The 20,715-nt window shown below is 42.4% G+C and overlaps 1 protein-coding gene and 1 long non-coding RNA gene across 2 annotated transcripts in view; one reads left to right on the top strand and one right to left on the bottom strand.

The window, feature by feature from the left end:
* Positions 1-2,330: 2,330 nt before the first annotated feature.
* Positions 2,331-20,715, top strand: part of celsr3 (cadherin, EGF LAG seven-pass G-type receptor 3) — a 129,692-nt gene continuing 111,307 nt past the window's right edge. The window contains exon 1 of the mRNA XM_046056226.1: positions 2,331-7,974. Coding sequence (XP_045912182.1) covers positions 2,331-7,974 — 5,644 coding nt within the window. The remainder of the gene's footprint in view (positions 7,975-20,715) is intronic.
* On the bottom strand, positions 16,685-18,110 carry LOC123975082. Its single transcript, XR_006825985.1, has 3 exons — positions 17,962-18,110; positions 16,901-17,043; positions 16,685-16,798 (listed from the first exon to the last, which is right to left on the bottom strand). It is a non-coding gene; the product is annotated as an uncharacterized LOC123975082 (long non-coding RNA).

Raw genomic sequence — 20,715 nt, 5'->3', positions numbered from 1 at the left:
TCACAGGTCCTCATGTTTCCCCTGACATGCACCCACTCCAAATCCTGTTAACACCGCCAGCCTGCGCCACAACAACCTACATTCCACAGTAATCACACTGCCTGACTGAGGCATGTCAGGACATCAAAGCAGCGATAGTAACAATGGTGACAGAGCACCATGTTGGATGGACTCTGGGCTGACACCCAGAGAGGGGAGAGAGGAAGTGTGTTTTTCTTTTCTGCAATAAAAATATAATATGGAAAAGGAGGATATACATTGTGGAGCACCATATTGTTGTGGCTGCACTCCAAGCTTCAACCAGATCTGAGAAAAAAACTGAGGCAGTGATCCAAACAGAATGGGGACACACACATACATAAATACATCATCATAATACATATATTGAAGTTATTTTGACTAAGTGATAAAATCGGACATTATATATATAAATATATATATATATATAGCTAAAAGAATTATTGTGGTGAACATATGGAAATTGTTGGTTGACACTGCAGGGCTGTTAAAGTACCTGAGTTTTGGTACCCATTCCAAAGTAATGCTAAGTTTATATAAAGAATAGAAATATGATTTATCTAAAAAAAATCCTTTTTTGTAATTTTATTAGATAAACCAAATGTTAAATGTCTAAATGAGCTCCTCTCTTCTCCTCTCCCTCTCCATCGCACCATGTGCTCGCGCATGCTCGGTCACGCAGCGCCGGGGCCCCGACACGGCTGCTCCTCAGCTTCAGTGCGCGTTGATGCACGGCGTCCCCGACTGACACGCCTTGTGTATCTCCTCCCATCAGCAACAGGGAGAAATCATATTCACTTCCAGCCGTGTCATTATAAAAACCATCCCACCCAGTCGGTATTATAAATTGCTGTTGAATGAGGATATGGAGAGTGAACGTTGGAGGAAATTTGTAGCCTACATATTTGCATAATGTAATTTTTTCAACAAGTATCAGGAAATTGATCTGTGCAAATTAGTGTTAAATTAGGGTGATTGCTGGATTAAGCGCATGTGCCTTCCTGGAATTAATCCAAGTATACATCAAATATATGAATCTACATGGGACTATATAGCTTAAAAATATGTTATAGTTTATCCTTCCAAAGGAAAACAATACTCACAATCTGTCTATGGAATTTCCTTGTGTGTGTGTGTGTGTGTATGTGTGTGTGTGTGTGTGTGTGTGTTTGTGTTTGTGTTTGTGTGTGAATTACTCATCAGTGATAGGAGATGACGTCACTTTTACTTGAACTAACCCGACGATTCAGAGTTTACATCACTGTGCTGGAATATACTGTGTTCATCTTGATGAGGAAATAAGAAATCTAGTCCTTAATGAACAAATGGGGCTGTGAAAGTGGAGCTTATTTATGAAAAGTAGGCTAATATAATGTCATAAATATCACATATAATAGACTTTAGTGCTTTGTCACAAGATAGCGTACTACATAATTCATGTTGTTTACCCATAAAGTATCTAGGAATTGCTTTTCAGCAATTCATTCCAAAGCCATCCTAAAATGAATCTAATTTTTAGGTGTCATTTCTAAAAATGAGCAGCATTGCCTTGGTTTGTCTGTGTATGACCCCGGTAAAGGGTTTCCTGCAGGGCAATTTATTAAGAGGATAATTCTTCAGATGATGCGGTGATGACGGTGAGATTGTGTAAGATATGCTACATATTTCTCTTTCCTATTCCAGTTGTGGATATGGCTGCATGCGCGGGTGCTGTGTAACAGTCCTGCGCACCGGAGCCAACCATTATGAGAGAGGAAAAGAGAGATAGAGAGGGGCGGTAGAAATGCAAGCAATAGGGGGAGGGGTGGAAAAAGGAGAGAGGAGGAGGAGAGTGTAACTGTGTGTGTGGATGGATGGATAGCCTACCACCAGGCTGCTAGAAGAGAGCGCACACGCATAACACACACACACACACACACACACACACACACACACATACACACACGCGCACACACAGAAGAGGGTAGTGTGTGAGCCTGCCAGTCAGTCAGTCAGTGTGAGTGTGTAAGCCATGTTGGATGTGAATGAACGGGAGGAGAGATGCTGCTGCCGCGCCGCTCCTAACGCTCCGACCTCCAGCTCCACGGACCACAGCGGGTAGATGCCAACTCTCCAGGCCGACGGAGAGACGGGGGAGCCTGGGGGAAGGTGTCGGGCGGTGCCGGCGGTCCTGGAATTGGCCACCTAGCCAGAGGAAGGACTGAGGGAAGTAACTGGGAGAGGAGAATACGCACTCGACAGAGAAAGAGAGAGAATAGGCAGAGGTGGAAGTGGGAGAAAGGTGGGGAGAGACAGAGAAAGGAAGAGACTAAATGGCTGCACCGCTACCGGGCTTCACCCCGCTCCTGCTCTGGTCTCTGGCACTCCACCTGCTTCTCCTCGGCCCTTTGTTCGCCTTCACCCCGGAGACGGTGAATACAGAAGGGGTTTCCAACCAATGGACCCCGGGCCTCTTCTACCGAAACGCCGGTAAAGTGAGCCAACAGCAGCAGCAGCAGCAGCAGTGCGAGGAAGCAGGGGAGTCGCCGAGGGGCAGCTGGAATCTACACCCAAGCAGGTGGACCTTAGAGCAGATACAGAGTGAGGGATGCTCTGGAGTGCAGCACGCAGAGGGGGCGCTGGGAGCATATCACCAGGATGGGGCGAGGGGGACACGGAAGGAGAGACTGAAAGGAGTCGGGACGTTTGGGAGGAGTGGAAATGGCCCTCCGGCACCATCACCTCCTCCTCCTTCTCTCCACCCAGGTATTAGGAGCAGGTCGAGCTGGGATGGCGTCGGCATAGGAGAGGGAGTGGAGAGAGGAAGGCTGGTGATGAAGGGCGTTGTTTCACCTGCTTTCACCTCCTCACCAGTTCAAAACGGCAAAAAACGGGCAGTACAAAGGACTAGAGCGTGCGCACAACGGTGGCCGGCGTCGAGGCCACACCTCGCCAAACGTGGCGCCGCCAGAGCCTTTGTGCACGCCTCTGGCCTGTGCAGGGCACCCGGAAGTGGAGAGAGGAGAGGGGGAGAGGTGTGGAAGAGGGCTGGTGAGGCAAGGAGGCTCTTAGCTACATGGTGCTCCCTGACACCCGGGCATCTCTACTGGCCAAGCCCCGACAAACACGCCCTCTCCCCGGCCAAAATCCCCCCAGCAGGCCCCTTGCCAACCGGTTGCTTTTGTTGCATTCATCCTCTTTCAGGATACAATTCACGACAATTCACCGTCAAATTTCATCACCAGTTCACCCAAAGTTCAACCTGTATCCAGGGATCAAAATTGGACTACATTTGTCATTTTTCATCTTGTAATTCCACGAAGTCCGGCTACACAGACACAATTCAGTCGCATCCAGTTTACAGGAACAGCAACAAGGCTTGGGGTACTGGTAATTATTCTCATTTGGGCAGGCACAATGTAATCGATCCCAGTAGTATAAGAGAGGGGGGTGATGACAGCTGCTCGGCTGGGTGCACTGGTAGCAGGGAGAGGGGAGCGAGGAGAGGGGGAGATGAACAGGAAGGGAAGGAAGCGTACAGATGTAGCGCACCGGCAGTGATTAACCCCAGAACCAGGGCGCGCTTTGATTATTGTGGAACCCCTGTGCATGATGCGAAAGCAGGGTATTACTACGCCGGAATTAAGGATAAGGAGAGGGAAAGGAATGAGAGGAAAGATGGAAAGGGAGGAGGGGCGTACCAAGACAACAAACACGTTAATTTACCTAATTACCCGGATAATGATTTGCCTTTTCCGATTCTATGTAATGAGCTTCGGAAGGGGAAATCAGCACCAGCAACCACGAGGCAGAACAGTCAAACCCGGGGAGAAAGCAGAAAGGTACCCGGTGGTTGCTTTGGTTGTTTTGACAGTGTAGAAATTTTGAATGCATATTTAGCCGCGTTTATGGTCCGGGAGGGAGCCATAGCTCAGAGGAATCTCCCCATCCACATCACAGAGACGCCCGGACAACGCTTTCTATCCAGCAAAAGCGCAATTCCCGAAATCGAATCAAAATATTCTGGCTTGGTGCTCAGTACGCCCCCTCAAACACAAACAGACGATTATTCAAAAAGTGTGAAACTATCCAAAGCACTCCGTCTCTCTGCTGTAAAAGTAAATGCAACTCCAGAGACAGAGTCTGCATGTGACTCAGACTTTTTCTCACATGCTAAGTTTCCCGTTACATCTCCCGGAAATGTGTCAGCCACGTCTCGCTCTGCAACAGTTATCAAACCACATATTCGCTCTCAGTCTGATCACACCGCAGCAAAACACCTGTCGCCTTTGTCGGAAATAAACCTGACTACATGGAAGGATGACTCTGCGCATTCGCTTCACTTACCCTCTGTGAAGGACCTGATTACAGCACGATGGACAGCTCCCTCAGACTCACAGCGCATATTTTTGTGGCGCACATTAAACACCAACAGTAATAACAACAACGAAGGGGAGGGGAGCAAGGAGGTAAATGCATATAGTCATGAATCTGAAAAAGAAAATTCGCCGTGGCATGGTCAGACACAGCAGCAAGACCTGTTGGAAAGCGCACTGCCAAAGATGGTCCACCCAGTGTGCCCTGACTGCATTTCCCCCGACTGTTCAGCCACCGAGCGGGGGGACCATGCACATATGCAATTAAAATCCAGTAAGCAAGTGCCATTAGAGCCCGAAGGTGTCAGACAGTCAGATAGACGGCAGATGGGGGCCGAGGAAGAAAGGGAGAGGGATACAGAGAGGGAGGGAGAGCGCTTGGAGGGGTCCGCTGCTGTTGGGGGAGGGAAATTACAGGTGGGGGTGGGTGAGACAGAGTGGGTGCGCCTGATGGGAGGGAGAGATGCAGGAGGAGAAGAGCAAAAGGAGGAGGAGTGGGAGAGGGAAAAGAGAATAACAAAGGCAAGCCAGGCTGTGGAGAGAGAGTTAGAGGGAGGGAAGGGTCAGGATAGGGGCAGTAGCACCACCACCATCATGCAGCCAGATAGCGAAAGAGGGAAGAGAGAGAGCCAGGTTGATGAAAGCCATGAGGTAGGAGAGGTGGAGGAGAGGGAGGGGGAGGAGGGGGAGGAGAGGCAGAGCACAAGGGGAGAGAGGAGTCTGGAACAACTGATAATAGTAGAAGATGATGAAACCTCACAGGGAAAAAGGGAGAGGGAGATTTTGAAGCCGTGGCCTCGCTCTCGACGTGCAGCCAACAGACACCCCCATTTCTCCCAGTATAACTATCAAGTACAAGTAGCTGAGAACCAGCCGCCAGGCACCTCGGTCATTGTCATGTCCGCCTCAGACACAGATGCAGGAGATGCAGGCAGGGTGAGCTACACAATGGCCCCACTGATGAACAGTCGATCATCTGACTACTTCCACATCCATCCAGACACAGGTCTCATTACCACCACTCAGATTCTAGACAGAGAACACATGGATTTGCATTACTTCCGGGTCACTGCGACAGATTATGGCCCCTCTCGCCTCTCTGGCACCACAATGGTGGCCATTACTGTTTCAGACCGAAATGATCATTCTCCCATATTTGAACAGACAGAGTACAGGGAAACAATCAGGGAAAACGTTGAGGAGGGCTATCCCATCTTACAACTGAGAGCGACAGACTTAGACTCCCCATCCAATGCCAATATCCGTTACCGCTTTGTTGGTGACACGGCTGCAATGGCACGAGGAGCCTTTGAGATTGACCCACGCTCTGGCCTCATTACAACCCGTGGATCAGTGGACCGGGAAACAAATGAGCACTACACTCTCCAGGTGGAGGCTAGTGACCAGGGGAAGGAACCAGGGCCACGCTCCGCCACTGTTAAAGTTTTCATCACTGTTCTGGATGAAAATGACAATGTGCCACAGTTCAGTGAAAAGCGCTATGTGGTAGCAGTGAAGGAGGATGTACGGCCGCACTCTGAGATCCTCCGTGTGAGTGCCACAGACAGGGACAAGGACAGTAATGCTGCTGTTCACTATAATATCATCAGTGGTAACAGCCGTGGGCAGTTTTCTATTGACAGTGTCACTGGGGAGATCCAGGTTGTGGCACCACTAGACTTTGAGGCAGAACGAGAGTATACGCTCCGTGTTCGTGCACAGGACAATGGCCGGCCACCTCTGTCCAACAACACCGGTATTGTCAGTGTACAGGTGACGGATGTCAACGACAACCCACCGATCTTTGTCTCCACACCATTCCAGGCGTCTGTGCTTGAGAGTGCCCCAGTTGGTAGTTCTATCCTCCACATACAGGCCATTGATACTGATTCTGGTGATAATGCCCGTCTGGAGTACAGGTTAACTGGCACCAGCTCTGACACGCCATTCATTATTAATTCTGCAACAGGCTGGGTCACTGTGAGTTCTATTCTTGACCGAGAATCTGTAGAGCACTATTTCTTTGGTGTGGAGGCTAGGGATTATGGCATGCCACCTCTTTCTGCTACTGCGAGTGTTACAATTACAGTGATGGATGTTAATGACAACCGCCCTGAGTTCCTCCAAAAGGAGTACTATTCTCGCCTGAATGAGGATGCGGTGGTCGGCACCAGTGTTGTGACTGTCACAGCTGTGGACCGTGATGTCAACAGTGCGGTGACCTATCAGATTACAGGAGGAAACACCAGAAACCGCTTTGCTATTAGCACAGCAGGAGGGGCTGGACTTCTCTCGTTAGCTCTCCCATTGGACTACAAACAGGAGCGCCGCTATGTTCTAACCGTCACTGCCTCAGACCGCACGCTCCACGACACCTGTCAGGTGCACATCAACATCACAGATGCCAACACACATCGGCCTGTATTTCAGAGTGCCCACTACTCTGTTAGTGTGAATGAGGACAGACCACCTGGAAGCACTGTAGTTGTGATCAGTGCCACAGATGATGATGTTGGTGAAAATGCTCGAATCACATATTTCCTCGAGGACAATATCCCACAATTCCGTATTGACACTTCAACAGGGGCTATTACACTCCAGGCAGAGCTTGACTATGAGGACCAGATGACTTACACTTTGGCTATAACAGCTAAAGACAATGGCATACCACAGAAATCAGACACCACATACGTTGAGGTGAATGTGAATGATGTGAACGACAATGCACCTCAGTTCCTCAGCCCCAGATATCAGGGAACAGTGAGCGAAGATGCTCCTCCTTTCACTAGTGTCCTTCAAATATCAGCTACTGACCGTGATGCACACGCCAATGGTCGTGTTCAGTACACTTTCCAAAATGGTGAGGACGGGGATGGAGACTTTACCATTGAACCTACATCTGGCATTGTCCGAACTGTTCGCCGTTTGGACCGTGAGAGCGTGCCATTCTATGAGCTCACGGCTTATGCTGTGGATCGTGGCGTGCCCCCTCAGCGAACTCCCGTCCACATCCAGGTGACAGTCCTAGATGTGAACGACAATGCCCCTGTCTTCCCTGCAGATGACTTTGAGGTTCTAGTGAAGGAAAATAGCGCAGTGGGCTCTGTGGTAGCCCAGATCACGGCCACTGACCCAGATGAGGGTGCCAATGCTCAGATCATGTACCAAATTGTGGAGGGCAACATCCCTGAAATTTTCCAGATGGACATCTTTTCAGGGGAGCTCACCTCACTCATTGATCTTGACTATGAAGCCCGCAATGAGTATGTCATCGTAGTCCAGGCCACCTCAGCACCTCTAGTCAGCCGGGCCACTGTCCGAATCAGATTGGTGGACCAGAACGACAACCGGCCCACTCTGCAGGACTTCCAAATCATCTTCAACAACTTTGTGTCCAATCGCTCCAACAGTTTCCCCAGCGGGGTAATTGGGAGAGTACCCGCCCACGACCCTGATGTGTCAGACAGGCTGTACTACACCATTGACAGAGGGAACGAGCTTCACCTGCTGCTCCTGAATCACACCAGTGGAGAGATCCGACTGAGCCGAAAACTGGATAACAACAGGCCGCTGGTGGCTCCCATGCTGATCACCGTCACAGGTAAGAGACCATGAAGGGAGAAATTGGTGGAAAGGATGGGAGGGTGTGTGTGTGTGTGTATGTATGTGTGTAGTCGGTATAGATTTCCCTGTAGCTTTATTCACTGTAACAAATACTGTGAAGATAAGGACTGAGACTCTACAGGTTTGAGTAGGAGTGAGAAAGGGGTGTGATAAGACTGAATGGCATTCATGGTCTTGTGTTTCAAGAAGTCGAATTTATTCCAGAGGGAACTAAGTGTGAGAATTTATTACCCGTGTCTCAGACATTTGCCACATGTGATTGTGAGAGCAATGTAGACAGTGACAGAGCTGTTACTTAAATTAGGAGACTGATGCTAGTTGGCTAAGCAGAGTTTAAAAATGTCGAAGAAGTGAGAAGAGTCTGAGAAAAGAGTGACTAAAAAAAAGCATGTGTGACGCTTAGGGTGGATTTTGTGTGAGAAAACATGACAGCAGCCTACATATCACCAAAGGTAAGAAATGTGTGAGGCCTAATGGTTATTATATTATTAGTAGGTCTTTCATGTCAAATTTTCATATGAGTCAGGATGTTGTCAGTTTATGAGATACGCTGTTGCAAGCAACTGGTATAAAGCAGGTAATTTACTTTGGGCATGGTAATGACAGTTTTGCTGGTAGAATGAGAGCTGTGTAGATGTGAGCAGTGATCTGTATCACAGTAACACCCTTAGTGCCATCCACATCCCATAGCGATATCCCATGAAATGCTATCAATAGGCCTACTTCCTTAATATAATAATAATAATGATCTTAAGCGTAAACCCATGGGCTATTAGTATGGAGAGAAACACATTTTGATTTCCCATGATTTTTCTTAACTGACTGCTTGTTGATTATCCATTGTGTTGATCATGGCCGTCACTGAGAAATGTTTGCAATTGAATTGATATTTTCTTCTGTTTTGGGGCTATGTCTACAAGAATATAATCATCTATCTTATTGCCGTCCAATGGATATTATTATATATTTATTATATATTTTTTTGTTTGCATTTCCAGCCTTTGGCTTTAAGATAAAAGCTTCCTGAAAGCTTTACAGGCTTCTTTGCTGTCAATGATCAAAGCCTTAGAGACTGAATAAGTAAAAATAGCAGCATTGTTGCTTTGAAGGCCTGGTTAGTGCCGTGTTTGTATTGTGTCAGAAAGCTTTAATCGAGGAGCGCTGTGAGTGTGTGTGACCTGCTACCCTATTTAAACTGCTTTGACATCAGCCTCAATAGTTATGATGCAGGCTTATATACATTCATTTTGTCATAATTTTGGATGAGTGAGTGAGTGAGTGAGACAGTGAGTCAGTCATTTAGTGAGTGAATGACAGAGAGAGAATCATTTTGGGAACGACTTAATGATTGGGTGAGGTTTTCGCTGAGGGAGTGAAACATGTCAGTGACCAAATGAGTGAATGTGTAAACCAATTATTGAGTGAATGATTAAGTGAGTAAATTTGGGACTGACTGACTAAACTGCGGTTCAGTGAGTTACCAAGTGGTTGAGAGATACAGTTATTATTATTATTTATATATTTAAGCTTTATTTAACTAGGAAGCCTCACATGAGGCATTTATATTTCTCAGTTATATGGGGTTTTAACATGGCTTTAAATTAATTTAATGGGACTAGATCATTTAGATGTAGCAAGTTTTGCAAATCAAAGAAGGCTTTTTTCCCCAGCTCAGTAAAAACCAAGCGATCAAGAGAGTGAGTAAATGAATGGAAGAGAAAGTGTCTGAGAATATGATAGTGAAAGAGACTAAGACTGAAAGTGAATGAGTGAACAAATAAGTGGTTGAACAAAAAAGTAAATGTGAGTGTGCAAAAGAGTGATTTATTAAAAAGAGCAGTGACTGAGTAAATGAGCGAGCAAACAAGTGAACCTAGCACTCGTGTGTGTGTGTGTGTGTGTGTGTGTGTGTGTATGTAGGCCTGTGCCACCCTTTGTCTGTCTCTTCCCATGTGCATTCAGCTCGTTCGAACCAGACGTGTAGATTCATTTCCAATTTTTGTGAATGTATGTTGCTTAGTCTCTCTTTCTCCCTCCATTGCTCCAGGATTAGACAGTTATGAGATTATAATGAAACAACAGTCAGCCAGAGTCATGCTCAGAGCAAAGCCGTCACTTTCATTGTACGCTGCGTTATCTGTGACTACCCGTCCCTCCTCTACCCATCACTTTCTTCCTCTCCTTTCTTCTACCCATCCTTGAATGAATGGATGGATGGATGGATGAATTGCTCAGTAATTTTTACTCCTTGTATTTTTCTGTCTACTTTTTAATCATCCTTCTTTCCATTTGTTTATTTTGTCTTTTCTTCTCCTTTGGTCCTCTTTCTTCATTTCTCATTTTCTTCCTCTCTCTTCTACCTATCTCCTCAGTCTTCACCCTATATATATTTTCCATGCTTCTTTCCAACTTCTCTCTTTCCACCAATATTTCCCTGTTATTGTCTCATAACTCTCTAAGGCTGCTCCATGCTGCCTCCATGGCATATTCTTTTCAACTCTGCTTCTCTTCCCCCGTTCTGTTCTCTCCTCTCCTTATTTCCTATCATTGTGTGTGTCTCTGTATGGGATTTTCCTGACTGTGTTGTGTATTTTCTCATGTGTGTGCCTGATTTTTTTTATGCATGTGCATGTTTAAACAGTGTTTAAAAAACACTGTAATGTACTTTCCTGTGCATAATGTGAGTGTGTGTCCTCTCAGGTGGTTCAAAGCATTGCACTTGAGTGTCTGAATATGTCTTTTCAAGGAATAATATCTATGCATGCCAGACAGTGCTGGGACTACACTCCAGTCTTTTTCTGTACGTCTTGCTTTCTCACTTCTTCAGTCTTTAACACTTTCTTCTCTCACATTATCTCTTTATCTCCCATTTATATTCCTCTCTCCTACTCTCTCTCTCTTCTTTCTATCCCATTTCCATATGACAGTTAGTTCCAGACTATTGATTCTCAGAATAATTCCCATATTTTTGGTGCATAGAGATTAAACCACTGCATCATGTTGCCAGCAGTTCACACATGAAACTGGCTTTAGGGTCATTTGGTCAAGGCAAGTAATGAAAAAAATATAATTTTAGCTCTGGATTCCTAACAGCGTCAGCTCAAGGTGCCCTTTATAAAACTAACCCCCAACTGCTCCTGTGGCCAGCAGCAAACACTGTGGTTGTACCGGCGAACTCTTAGTTGTGTATGTGTGTAGCTGTTTGAATGTTGATTGACAGACCCCTTTCATAAGTGACACATTCTCCTAATTGGTCATTATCCTAATATGGCCACCTGTGTAGCAGTGTTTCATATTATGATTAGGTTGATGTGTAGGTAAAGCTGCATATAATACATTTTTTGTCAGAAACCACACTTTATAAGTGTCACCAAACAGTCGCCTATTTAAACATCCAGTGGAGGAACATTAGGATTCGTTTAAATGTAGGTCAGTTATTGACTTTTAGCGCTGGTTTGGTCTCCACTAACTCCTAAGAAAAAAATATCCTATGAATGTGCTTTTTTGTTGCTGGGCAGGTACAATGGGTTTATCAGAACTTTTTTTGTGCTGAAAATTAGGTTGATGAGAGCACTTAGTCTGAACCAAATATGTAGAATACTGAATACTGTAGAAATAAAACAAACTACAAGAGACTAAAAAGCTCCATAGAACTTCAGAGTGAGTTTGTCACTGTGAGCAATGCCTTTCATATTACGTGATACTTTTATCCATTGTTAAATATTAATTAACAGATTGTTAGGATTGGCTAAGCAGTGGAAGGAGAACACAAAAAGGTAAATAATCTTCACCAGGTGTATGTACACAAACAGAACATATATACAAATACTTGAAATTAGAACAGAATAAAAATTTAAATATGTATTACATACATTTATTATACAAAGGTAGTGCTATGGTAATATGCAATACCAGCATAATAGCTGGTAACAACAACATAACATAACATACACACAGACTACAGCTCTATTGTGCTGGCAGGATGGAATATATATTATATTACTGCTGAAACGTGAATATGCTGAGCCACTGTGCAACCTACTCTATAGGGCACAGTGGGACGGTAGCAGGAGCTGTAAAGAGACTTTAGATTCAAAACCCGAGGTTCAAGAACTTAATTTGTCACATGCACATAGGATGTGCAGTGAAATCAAACAATGGCAATGCCTACATTTACTTTAGCTCAGCAATTGACCCTATTATGACCTGGAAAAACCTGTGTGGTGGTACCTCTAAATTCCTTAACAGTAAGTAAGCCAATTTCCATATTTGCTGACAATATGATAGTGAAAGAGACTAAGACAGATAGGCAGCTTGAGATCAGTGATTAAAGCAAACAAAAGCCCGGGCTATTAGAGTTTTTTACAACCACTAACATCCTTTTGTCCAATCTCTAGTCACATTTTCAAAACTCTAAACACAGTTAGCCCCACATCGGTTTGTTCATACCATACCATTAACACAATTCATGTTGTTTACACAGAATATGCAATCAATTAACTCATTTCTAAAATGTCTAAAAGTTTTTCTTTACGTACAAGCTTACCCACTAACAAAACTATGGATGTTTTGTGTTATTTACAAATGCTTGCGCACAACATGTCAGAAATGAAGATATCGTTTTCAAAACCTTAAATAATGTATAAAGCATCTACTTCTGCTGCAATAGCAGCTCAAAATCTTTATTGGAACAGCTGATAATCATTTCTGAATGACCTGATCATTGAAACATTGAGAAACAGCTGATTTATTGTAATTTGGGTAAACCAGATCAACCACAGCTAATTCCAATCTCAACCAGAGACATGTACAGGTGTTGAACTTCTTTCAATTACATACACAATGCAGTAAAAAGGGAGCTTTCTGGAGTTGAGTTTATCAAATGCGGATACAGAACAACACAGAAGACTAGAGAAAGAAACAATAATGTCTGAACAAGGGAGAAGAATAGTTGGGAATAGGGCCAGGGGGGAGTAGCTGAACCAGGCTAAGTGTTTCTATCCAGGTGCATAGTGAAAGATGACATTAGATGTGATGTGGATGAGAACATGTGGCCAAAGGCTGAAGATCAAATGGATTAGAACAGGACAGGCATTTTTGTTTATTTGTCTATTCCTTCTGTGCCATAGTTTTTTGTTTCAATGTAATTGTGTATTTACATTTACATTTACTCATTTGGACACTTTTATCCAAAGTGACTTACATTTGAGAAAAAACATACAAGCATCAATACAGTAAGAGATCTAAGTGACAATAAACACTAGTAAAATCTATTAGCTCACCCAGCATCAATAAGGCAAATACCTAGGGAAAGAAGTAAGAGTTAAGGAATAGCGCAAAACAAGAGAATTGTAAGGAGATAGAAGAAGAAGAGCACAGGAAGTGCAGAGGGTTAGAGGTGTTTTAGGAGGAAGCGTTCTCGAAAGAGATGTTTTCGAAAGAGATTAGTTTTCATGAACTTCTTGAAGTTAGAGGGGGCTTCTCTGATGACATCTGGTAGTTTGTTTCACCATCGTGATGTTACAGATGCTTAGGGATGCAGAGCCAGACGGCGTTCGTTGGAGGAGCAAAGTGGCCGAGAAGGAACGTAAACGTACTGTATTCAACAGTATTTTTACACATTTTGAAGCAAAAGCCACATCGGTTGGATTATTTGTTGATCATTGGCTACAATTTCATCTTGCTAATAAAGGTTTTACTTCTGTAAATCTTTCATTTACATTTTTTCTTAATCTACATTTTTTAAAGTAAAGATCACTCATTCACTTTTACATAGTTTGTTGGCAAAAATGCACACAATTGATCCTCAAGCCAAAAATGTAGGGTGGTTTACAGTAAAAGGAAACTGAATTACAAAAAACAATGGATTGCACATAGTTTACTGTATGCAGGTAGAGCTGAAACATGAAAAGTGATACAGTTTCAGTAATGCCATCAACTGTTTGTATTTAGAAAGTCGTTGTGCTATGATTGATGGATCTGTTCATTTTTGGAAAGAAAACGTGCTAGTGTTTTGAGAGAATGATTTGAGTCAGGTTTGCTGTGTTTTGATAGAGTTTATGTATGTAGAGAATGTTATTTTGCATTTTAAAATGTAGAGTTTGTGTTTAAAGAACAAAATGTGGTTTTGAGCAGAAAATTTACTATTTGGCTAATTGTGTGAGGTAGGTGTGTTGCTGTGTTAAGAGTTTTGATAAGGTATCTTGAGTTTAGGTAAACGCTTGTTAGCAATTGAAAAAAACTGTAATTGAAGTTTTGCGGTAATCGATCACTTGAAGCAGAACCACCATACTTTTAACCACCATATTTTTATGCTCGGCTACTCAAGTTGAAAAGCTTTACTTTTATGACAAATGCACATTTCTCTCAACAAAACATGAAATTGTCAGCCTGTTGCGTAAATAGCTCAGTTGATAGAGTGTGCGCCCTATGTACAATGCTGAGTCCTCCCTGCTTCGAATCCAGCCTGTGCCCATTTGCTGCATCTCTCTCTCCATTTCCTCTCTATCCACTTTCCTATCAATAAAGGCAAAAATGCCCAAATTTATCTTTAAAAAACAATTGCCAGCCTTCTCATGAGTGTGGTGAAATAACTGTGGTGAGATGGCTTATGCACAATGTTTGAAATTTGCTCAAAAGCTTGGAAAGTTTTGTGGTTGAGCTGATGTACAGTCTCTGTTTTTCTTTAAAGCAGACCCATGCCATTTTTAAATAATCCAAAACCAGTTTCTAAGGTGTGACTCCTCAGTTCCCCAGAGAGCACAACTACACTAAGTTCTTCACACTGCTCTTTGTAGCCTGACAAAGGCATGAAACTTGTTATACATAAAACAGTTATATTATGCAGGCTGAATAAGGTATCTGATAGCATATTCAGGCTCCGTAATGCATTATGCTGAAATAATATATTCAGGGACTGGGAAAAATACATCTTAAAATTAGATACCAAATTTTAAGTGTGTCACAATGAACTACTATATCCATCAGCCATGCCATGTATCAAAATAAACTGCTGTATTTTTGTTTTTCAAAAATACTAAAAAATACTTTTCCAAGGTGGCATGAAATCAGTTTGCAAACCTCTTATCTATCGGCCTATTTGATTTATCCCTTCACTAGTACACCGACTCAGTTGATTAAATGGACAATGTTTTAGAGCAACAGCTTTTTGTCATGCAATACATCTGACATATGCAACCTGTTAAAAGATTAAATATTCACATAACCCAGATGAAGGTTAGTTTTAAAGCAACATTAAGTAGTATTTATATCTTTACAGTTTTAAAATCAATTTGATGGTAGAATGACTTGTAATATGGTGAGTGACGTCACTATCATTGCCTCTCGTGACTGTGCGAGCTTTGCACAGACAGAGGTTTAGTTGCTAGCTACAGTATCTCACAAAAGTGAATACACCCCTCATATTTTTGTAAATATTTGATTATATCTTTTAATGTGACAACACTGAAGAAATGACACTTTGCTTCAATGTAAAGTAGTGAGTGTACAGCTTGTATAACAGTGTAAATTTACTGTCCCCTCAAAATAACACATCACACAGCCAACCTCTTTAACATTCTGGTAAAAGAATGCAAAACGCCTATTCAAGGCATATCCAAAGTTGACTGAATGTAGTTCTTGAACCATTTGGAGTATATGCACGGTTTTGGGCTTCTCTGAAAGATAACACTCTGGAGTGTCTAACCCAAAAGTCAGAATGATTGTAACTGCTACTGGAATTGATTAATATAAGTTTAAACACACTAAAACTAACTTCCGCTTGAAAATACTCGCTAACAAATGCATGCAGACAACTATAGCTGGGACTTATTAGCTGGAAAACACTGTAGGGCCACAGCATAAGCCTTACCTAGTCCTAGTTTAAATTTCATAACAATACCATGAAAAATGAGTATTTTACACAGGTTTTTCTAAGTGTATGTCTTAGCGTATCTTTTCTAAAACAGCCGCTCCCCGCAGGCGGCTGCTGCTGCATCGCTCCGTATCAGCCGGTAGCTCGACACAGATGTGTTTTTTTGCTGGTAGATCATGAACTTACTACTTAAAGCTGGATATCGTTATTTTCAGAATTTTATTGGATACACGGGGTGCCAGTCATCGGCACAATTGCTTGCAATTGGCTCGGCCTACCCACGAAATAATACGGGCTGGCCCTTCCTTACTCTTCTTGCTCTCGTTGGCTATTGAAGGCTGTGAAAGGGACATGTGAGCTCCTATTGGATCGGATTTGGTTCACTGAAAGGTTAGAGTTCAGCGGCTAATTTGAATCAGAAGAATCGGAATCAGAAGGAGCTTTATTGCCAAGTAGTGTTTTACACATACAAGGAGTTTGCTTTGGTGATAAGGTGCTATGCACAGATAGACATACAGCTGACATAAATAGATGTAGAAATAAATAAATATGTAATAAACAAATGCAAGTTATATAAGAATAACAGAAGAATAGAGAAAACTGACAATATAAAAAAATAAAAATAATAATAAAAATAACAATGGAACAACAACGATTTACAAATAACAACAAATCAACAACAAATTAATAACAATTATGTGCAATGTGCCAGCACAGGTAGCCTTGTGTTGCTGCAACGTAGCATAATGGGGGCGTTTCATACAGGCGCTGAAGGGTACCTTTTGCGTAAAATCTTTACGCTTGGTCATGCTGTCTGAAAGCGTCTGTTATGACGCATTGAGATGAAAATGCGTTGCGGAGACAGACGGAAAGAGCACCACCCACTGGTGGCTACATGGGGCAAACAACACTCCAACGCTGACCCAAACTAAACACAGATTGACATCTTTAAAACAACCAAACCTGTGGGATTTATTAACATAATAAATGTTAAATCAAAAATACAAAAACATATGGTCATAACACATACATCCACGGCTGAGAGGCAGTAAGACCAGCAGTCCCAACTCAAAAATCCTCCTTTCTGATGCTGGCACAGGAGCTTTGAAATACCGCCTTCCAAGGCCAGGTGGACCTCATTCAGCAATCAGCTGTAGCACTCCTGGGGCAGAACTAGAGGACAGAAGAGCAACATAGACGCACAGCACAGGGAAACACATACAGCCGTAACAACACTAACACTAACACTAACACTAACACACTAACACTAACATTAAACATTTTATTTATTATTATAATATCGTACCAATACACAAATTTATAACTTGTTTATTAAGGTTTTTATAATTGCCTCTGCAGTGGACAGATTTAAATTTAGCCAGGATGCCATTGTACAAATACACATTTCAACGGTGCCACAAATTACTTGAATCCCCCAGCCCAAACCTTCCACTCACTGCGGTTGTCTGTCACTGCCCCAGCTGTTCTCAAGTTTGAAAGCCAAAATATGGTCAGCCTATGTTAGCAAAGTTGGCAACTTGTTCATTTTTGATCTTAATGTAATAATAAGAAATACACATGTATAGCTGTCCTTATTTACGACAGCCTGAATTACACGCCAAAGCACACAAAAACCCACACCTTACATAATGTTGCTTAAAATTAACATGTTTGTTTGTAATGTTTAACTAACATTTGCTCAACTCTAAAACTGCTAAATATCTAGAAACCTACACTTTTCTCACCGTGACTTTCTTCTTTGTGTCTGTATCAGTTTTCTGTTCTGATCTCAACAAGTTTGGGCAAATTATTGAGTAGGCACCACTCAGAGGCAGCCCTTTTATGATTTTCACTTCAACTTCGTATTGTACAGTATTTTATACTACAAAATAAATGATAAATTATATAATATATGAAGCCATTATCATCAACCATATCAAATACAAATTACAAAATACTATTTTGTATTTCAAATTCTGCTGTTCTCTGGTGAATTCCATTTGAGCTGCACGGTGCTGGGCTGTGAGTACAGATCCCTCATGCCACCCTCATGAAGTCTGTTTCTGACAGTTTGGTAAGAAAGACACACACCTGTAGCCTGCTGGAGGTCATTTTGTAGGGATCTGGCAGTGCTCCTGTGGTTCCTCCTAGCACAAAGGAGCAGATACCGGTCCTGCTGCTGGGTTGATGCCTTTGTCCAGCTCTTCCAAAAGGCCCGGTGTAATGGTGATGCTGTTAAGACTGTGCTGGGAGACACAGAAAACCTTTGTGTATGGACGTGCCATCCTGGAGGGGCTGGGCTATTTGTGCAACCTAAATTGGCTGCAGTTACCGCCTCATGCTACCAGTAAGTGACAAATAACTAGATCATCAATCAGTCATAAAGGATAAGGAGAGAGCCACTGTCTGTGGCCAACACCTGCTAAACCATTCCTTTTTGGGGGTTGTCTTGCTGTTGCCTCTCCAGTCCACCTGTTGTCCCTTTCATTTGCACCAAAACAGTTGACATTGATCGATGTTTCCTAACCGGACAGACTGATATCCCTTAAGTTTAATCGACTTGATGTTATACTATGATGATAAATTTTTTTGAGCACAGTGTTTCATAGACAATACATATATACATATTTTTTCAAATTGCTAGGCCATGGAGTTTTCCAGCATCATGGTTCTGACATCACTAGATTACAGACAGTCTTATCTATCCCTAACATCAATATCTTTTGCGCTAGATGTACAATATAACAATTTAATAGAATATTAAAATATTTTCCTTAATATGAAGGCTAATGCTGCGATGGATTGGCGACCTGTCCAGGGTGTACCCCGCCTTTCGCCCGATGTCAGCTGGGATTGGCTCCAGCCTCCCACGACCCTGTATGCAGGATTAGCGGTTGACGATGGATGGATGGATGAAGGCTAATGTAAAACATATATTCTTATAAAATAACTAAAAAGAAAAGCAGCTAACCTTGATATTTATGAAGCTGGAACAATGAAATAGTTTTACATGAAAAATATAGTTGTAATATGTTGTTGTGTTGTGTAAAATAGTTAATAACATTGCCTCCTAGAAAACCTATCATTACAAAGGAAACACTGTATCACTCAACATTATATCTTATTCAGTTTTATGGCCAGTTGAAATTTTGGCTTGTACATTTTGTTACAGGGGACCAGCTATTGCCAGGTAGACCAAAACGTCCATTTTGGACCTTATTTCTGATAAAGAAGTGGTTATTTATTAAATATATAACCTTTCTCTCTATATAATCTTTAATTTGGATGGCTGACATTTATTTTACATTTTGTTTCCCAATTACATGGCTGGATGAGATTTAAAAATGCCAAATACAGGTTAAAATGTAGACCATGACAATGGCACCAAATGAGTGGAAAAACTGCTTCTGCAACACACATAAGGGATTAAGAAAAACCAGGACACAATTTACATTTTCATAAAACTATAAGTCTTTGTCTTATAGGATCTAGGGTCATTTGGTCAAGACCCAGAAAAACATTATCCACAAGCAAAGGTTATTTTTAGCATGCTAACAAATGCTTTACAGTCGTTAACAAAAAGAAGACAAACAAACCACATTAGAGACCATACAAACTTTTTTTTATCCAAAGGGTCTTCAGGTCTCCTAACCTTTCAAACATCAAAGATGTTAAGGCAAATGGAAATAAAAATGTTCAGAAATAGCATTAAATGATTTGTTTGTGCTGGTCTGAGGCTAAATGGAATTGGATTCAGTCAAAATCAGCCACAAGGGAGGAGTGAAAGGTACAATGCAGGGAAAATGAGGAAAGATCATCAACAGACTGGAATGTTTAGCATAGTATCATCAACAAATCATTGCCACGTTAGCTTTACATGAATGATTACTGTAAACAAACCATTAGAGACAGCGAGAAAGAAGCTGGATTACTCATCCGTTGGTTTGTGGGCTACCTTTTTGAATCCTCGAGTTTGGTCGTTAGGGCACAGCCATGTTGATTTTTTGCAACCAGCGGCACCAGACGTGACCATATTTGGAAGAGACTGTTGAGCCAGCAGCTCCTTGTGGAACTAGCTAGCTTTCTTAGCTAGGTGCATCTGTAATTTACGTTAACTGTAATTTTAACCGGGATGATAATTTTGTCTAGCGAGCAACAGGCTTAAAACTAAATGTCCTCACCAGAGAAAATGAACAGCCAATTCCTGATAAGCTTTTTCAATGGCGATGGTTAAATTTACACAGTGCTGTGGGTACGAGTCACTGTAGGTCGCCATGGTAACAACTTGTCAATCACAGATAGTCCCGCCCTAAAGCATACTCTGCTTTATGGTCTATTTTCCTCTAAATGGGACCATTATTTACAAAATGAACATCATGCTGTGAAGACATGAAACTAGCGATTGAGACCATAAATCATTATGAAAGAGGTTACTGGGGTAATTATTCAGGTGAGAAGTAGGTTTATTTTACCATTATTTCAAATTATTGATTGTGTTTCTTTTCATGTGTTTCTCGTGGGTCTGTTTTGGACGTTTGCCCTTGACAACCTCTAATGCGGAAACAATGGTGTTTTCCACAATTTTAATGCCTCCTATCTGAACATTAATAACTGTAATTAAAACATTCAGAAGTGTGCGTTCTCCCTGTGTGTGTTGGAGTAATTTGCATACACAAGTTAGCATCACAGGAGGTCTTTTTGCTGCACATAACATACTGAGCAAACTGTAACTGCTGCACTATTACACTGCCCCACAGGAGCAATTGTTATAAAATAAAAATTTGCAATATATTCAGGCGACTGAAGGCCTTCACAGTGATAGGAGCGATGAAAGCTGCTACAGAC

The sequence above is a fragment of the Micropterus dolomieu genome, linkage group LG08 (assembly GCF_021292245.1).
Source record: "Micropterus dolomieu isolate WLL.071019.BEF.003 ecotype Adirondacks linkage group LG08, ASM2129224v1, whole genome shotgun sequence".
Lineage (NCBI taxonomy): Eukaryota > Metazoa > Chordata > Actinopteri > Centrarchiformes > Centrarchidae > Micropterus > Micropterus dolomieu.
Note: the sequence above shows the minus strand (reverse complement) of the source record. Positions and strands in the feature narration are given on the sequence as shown.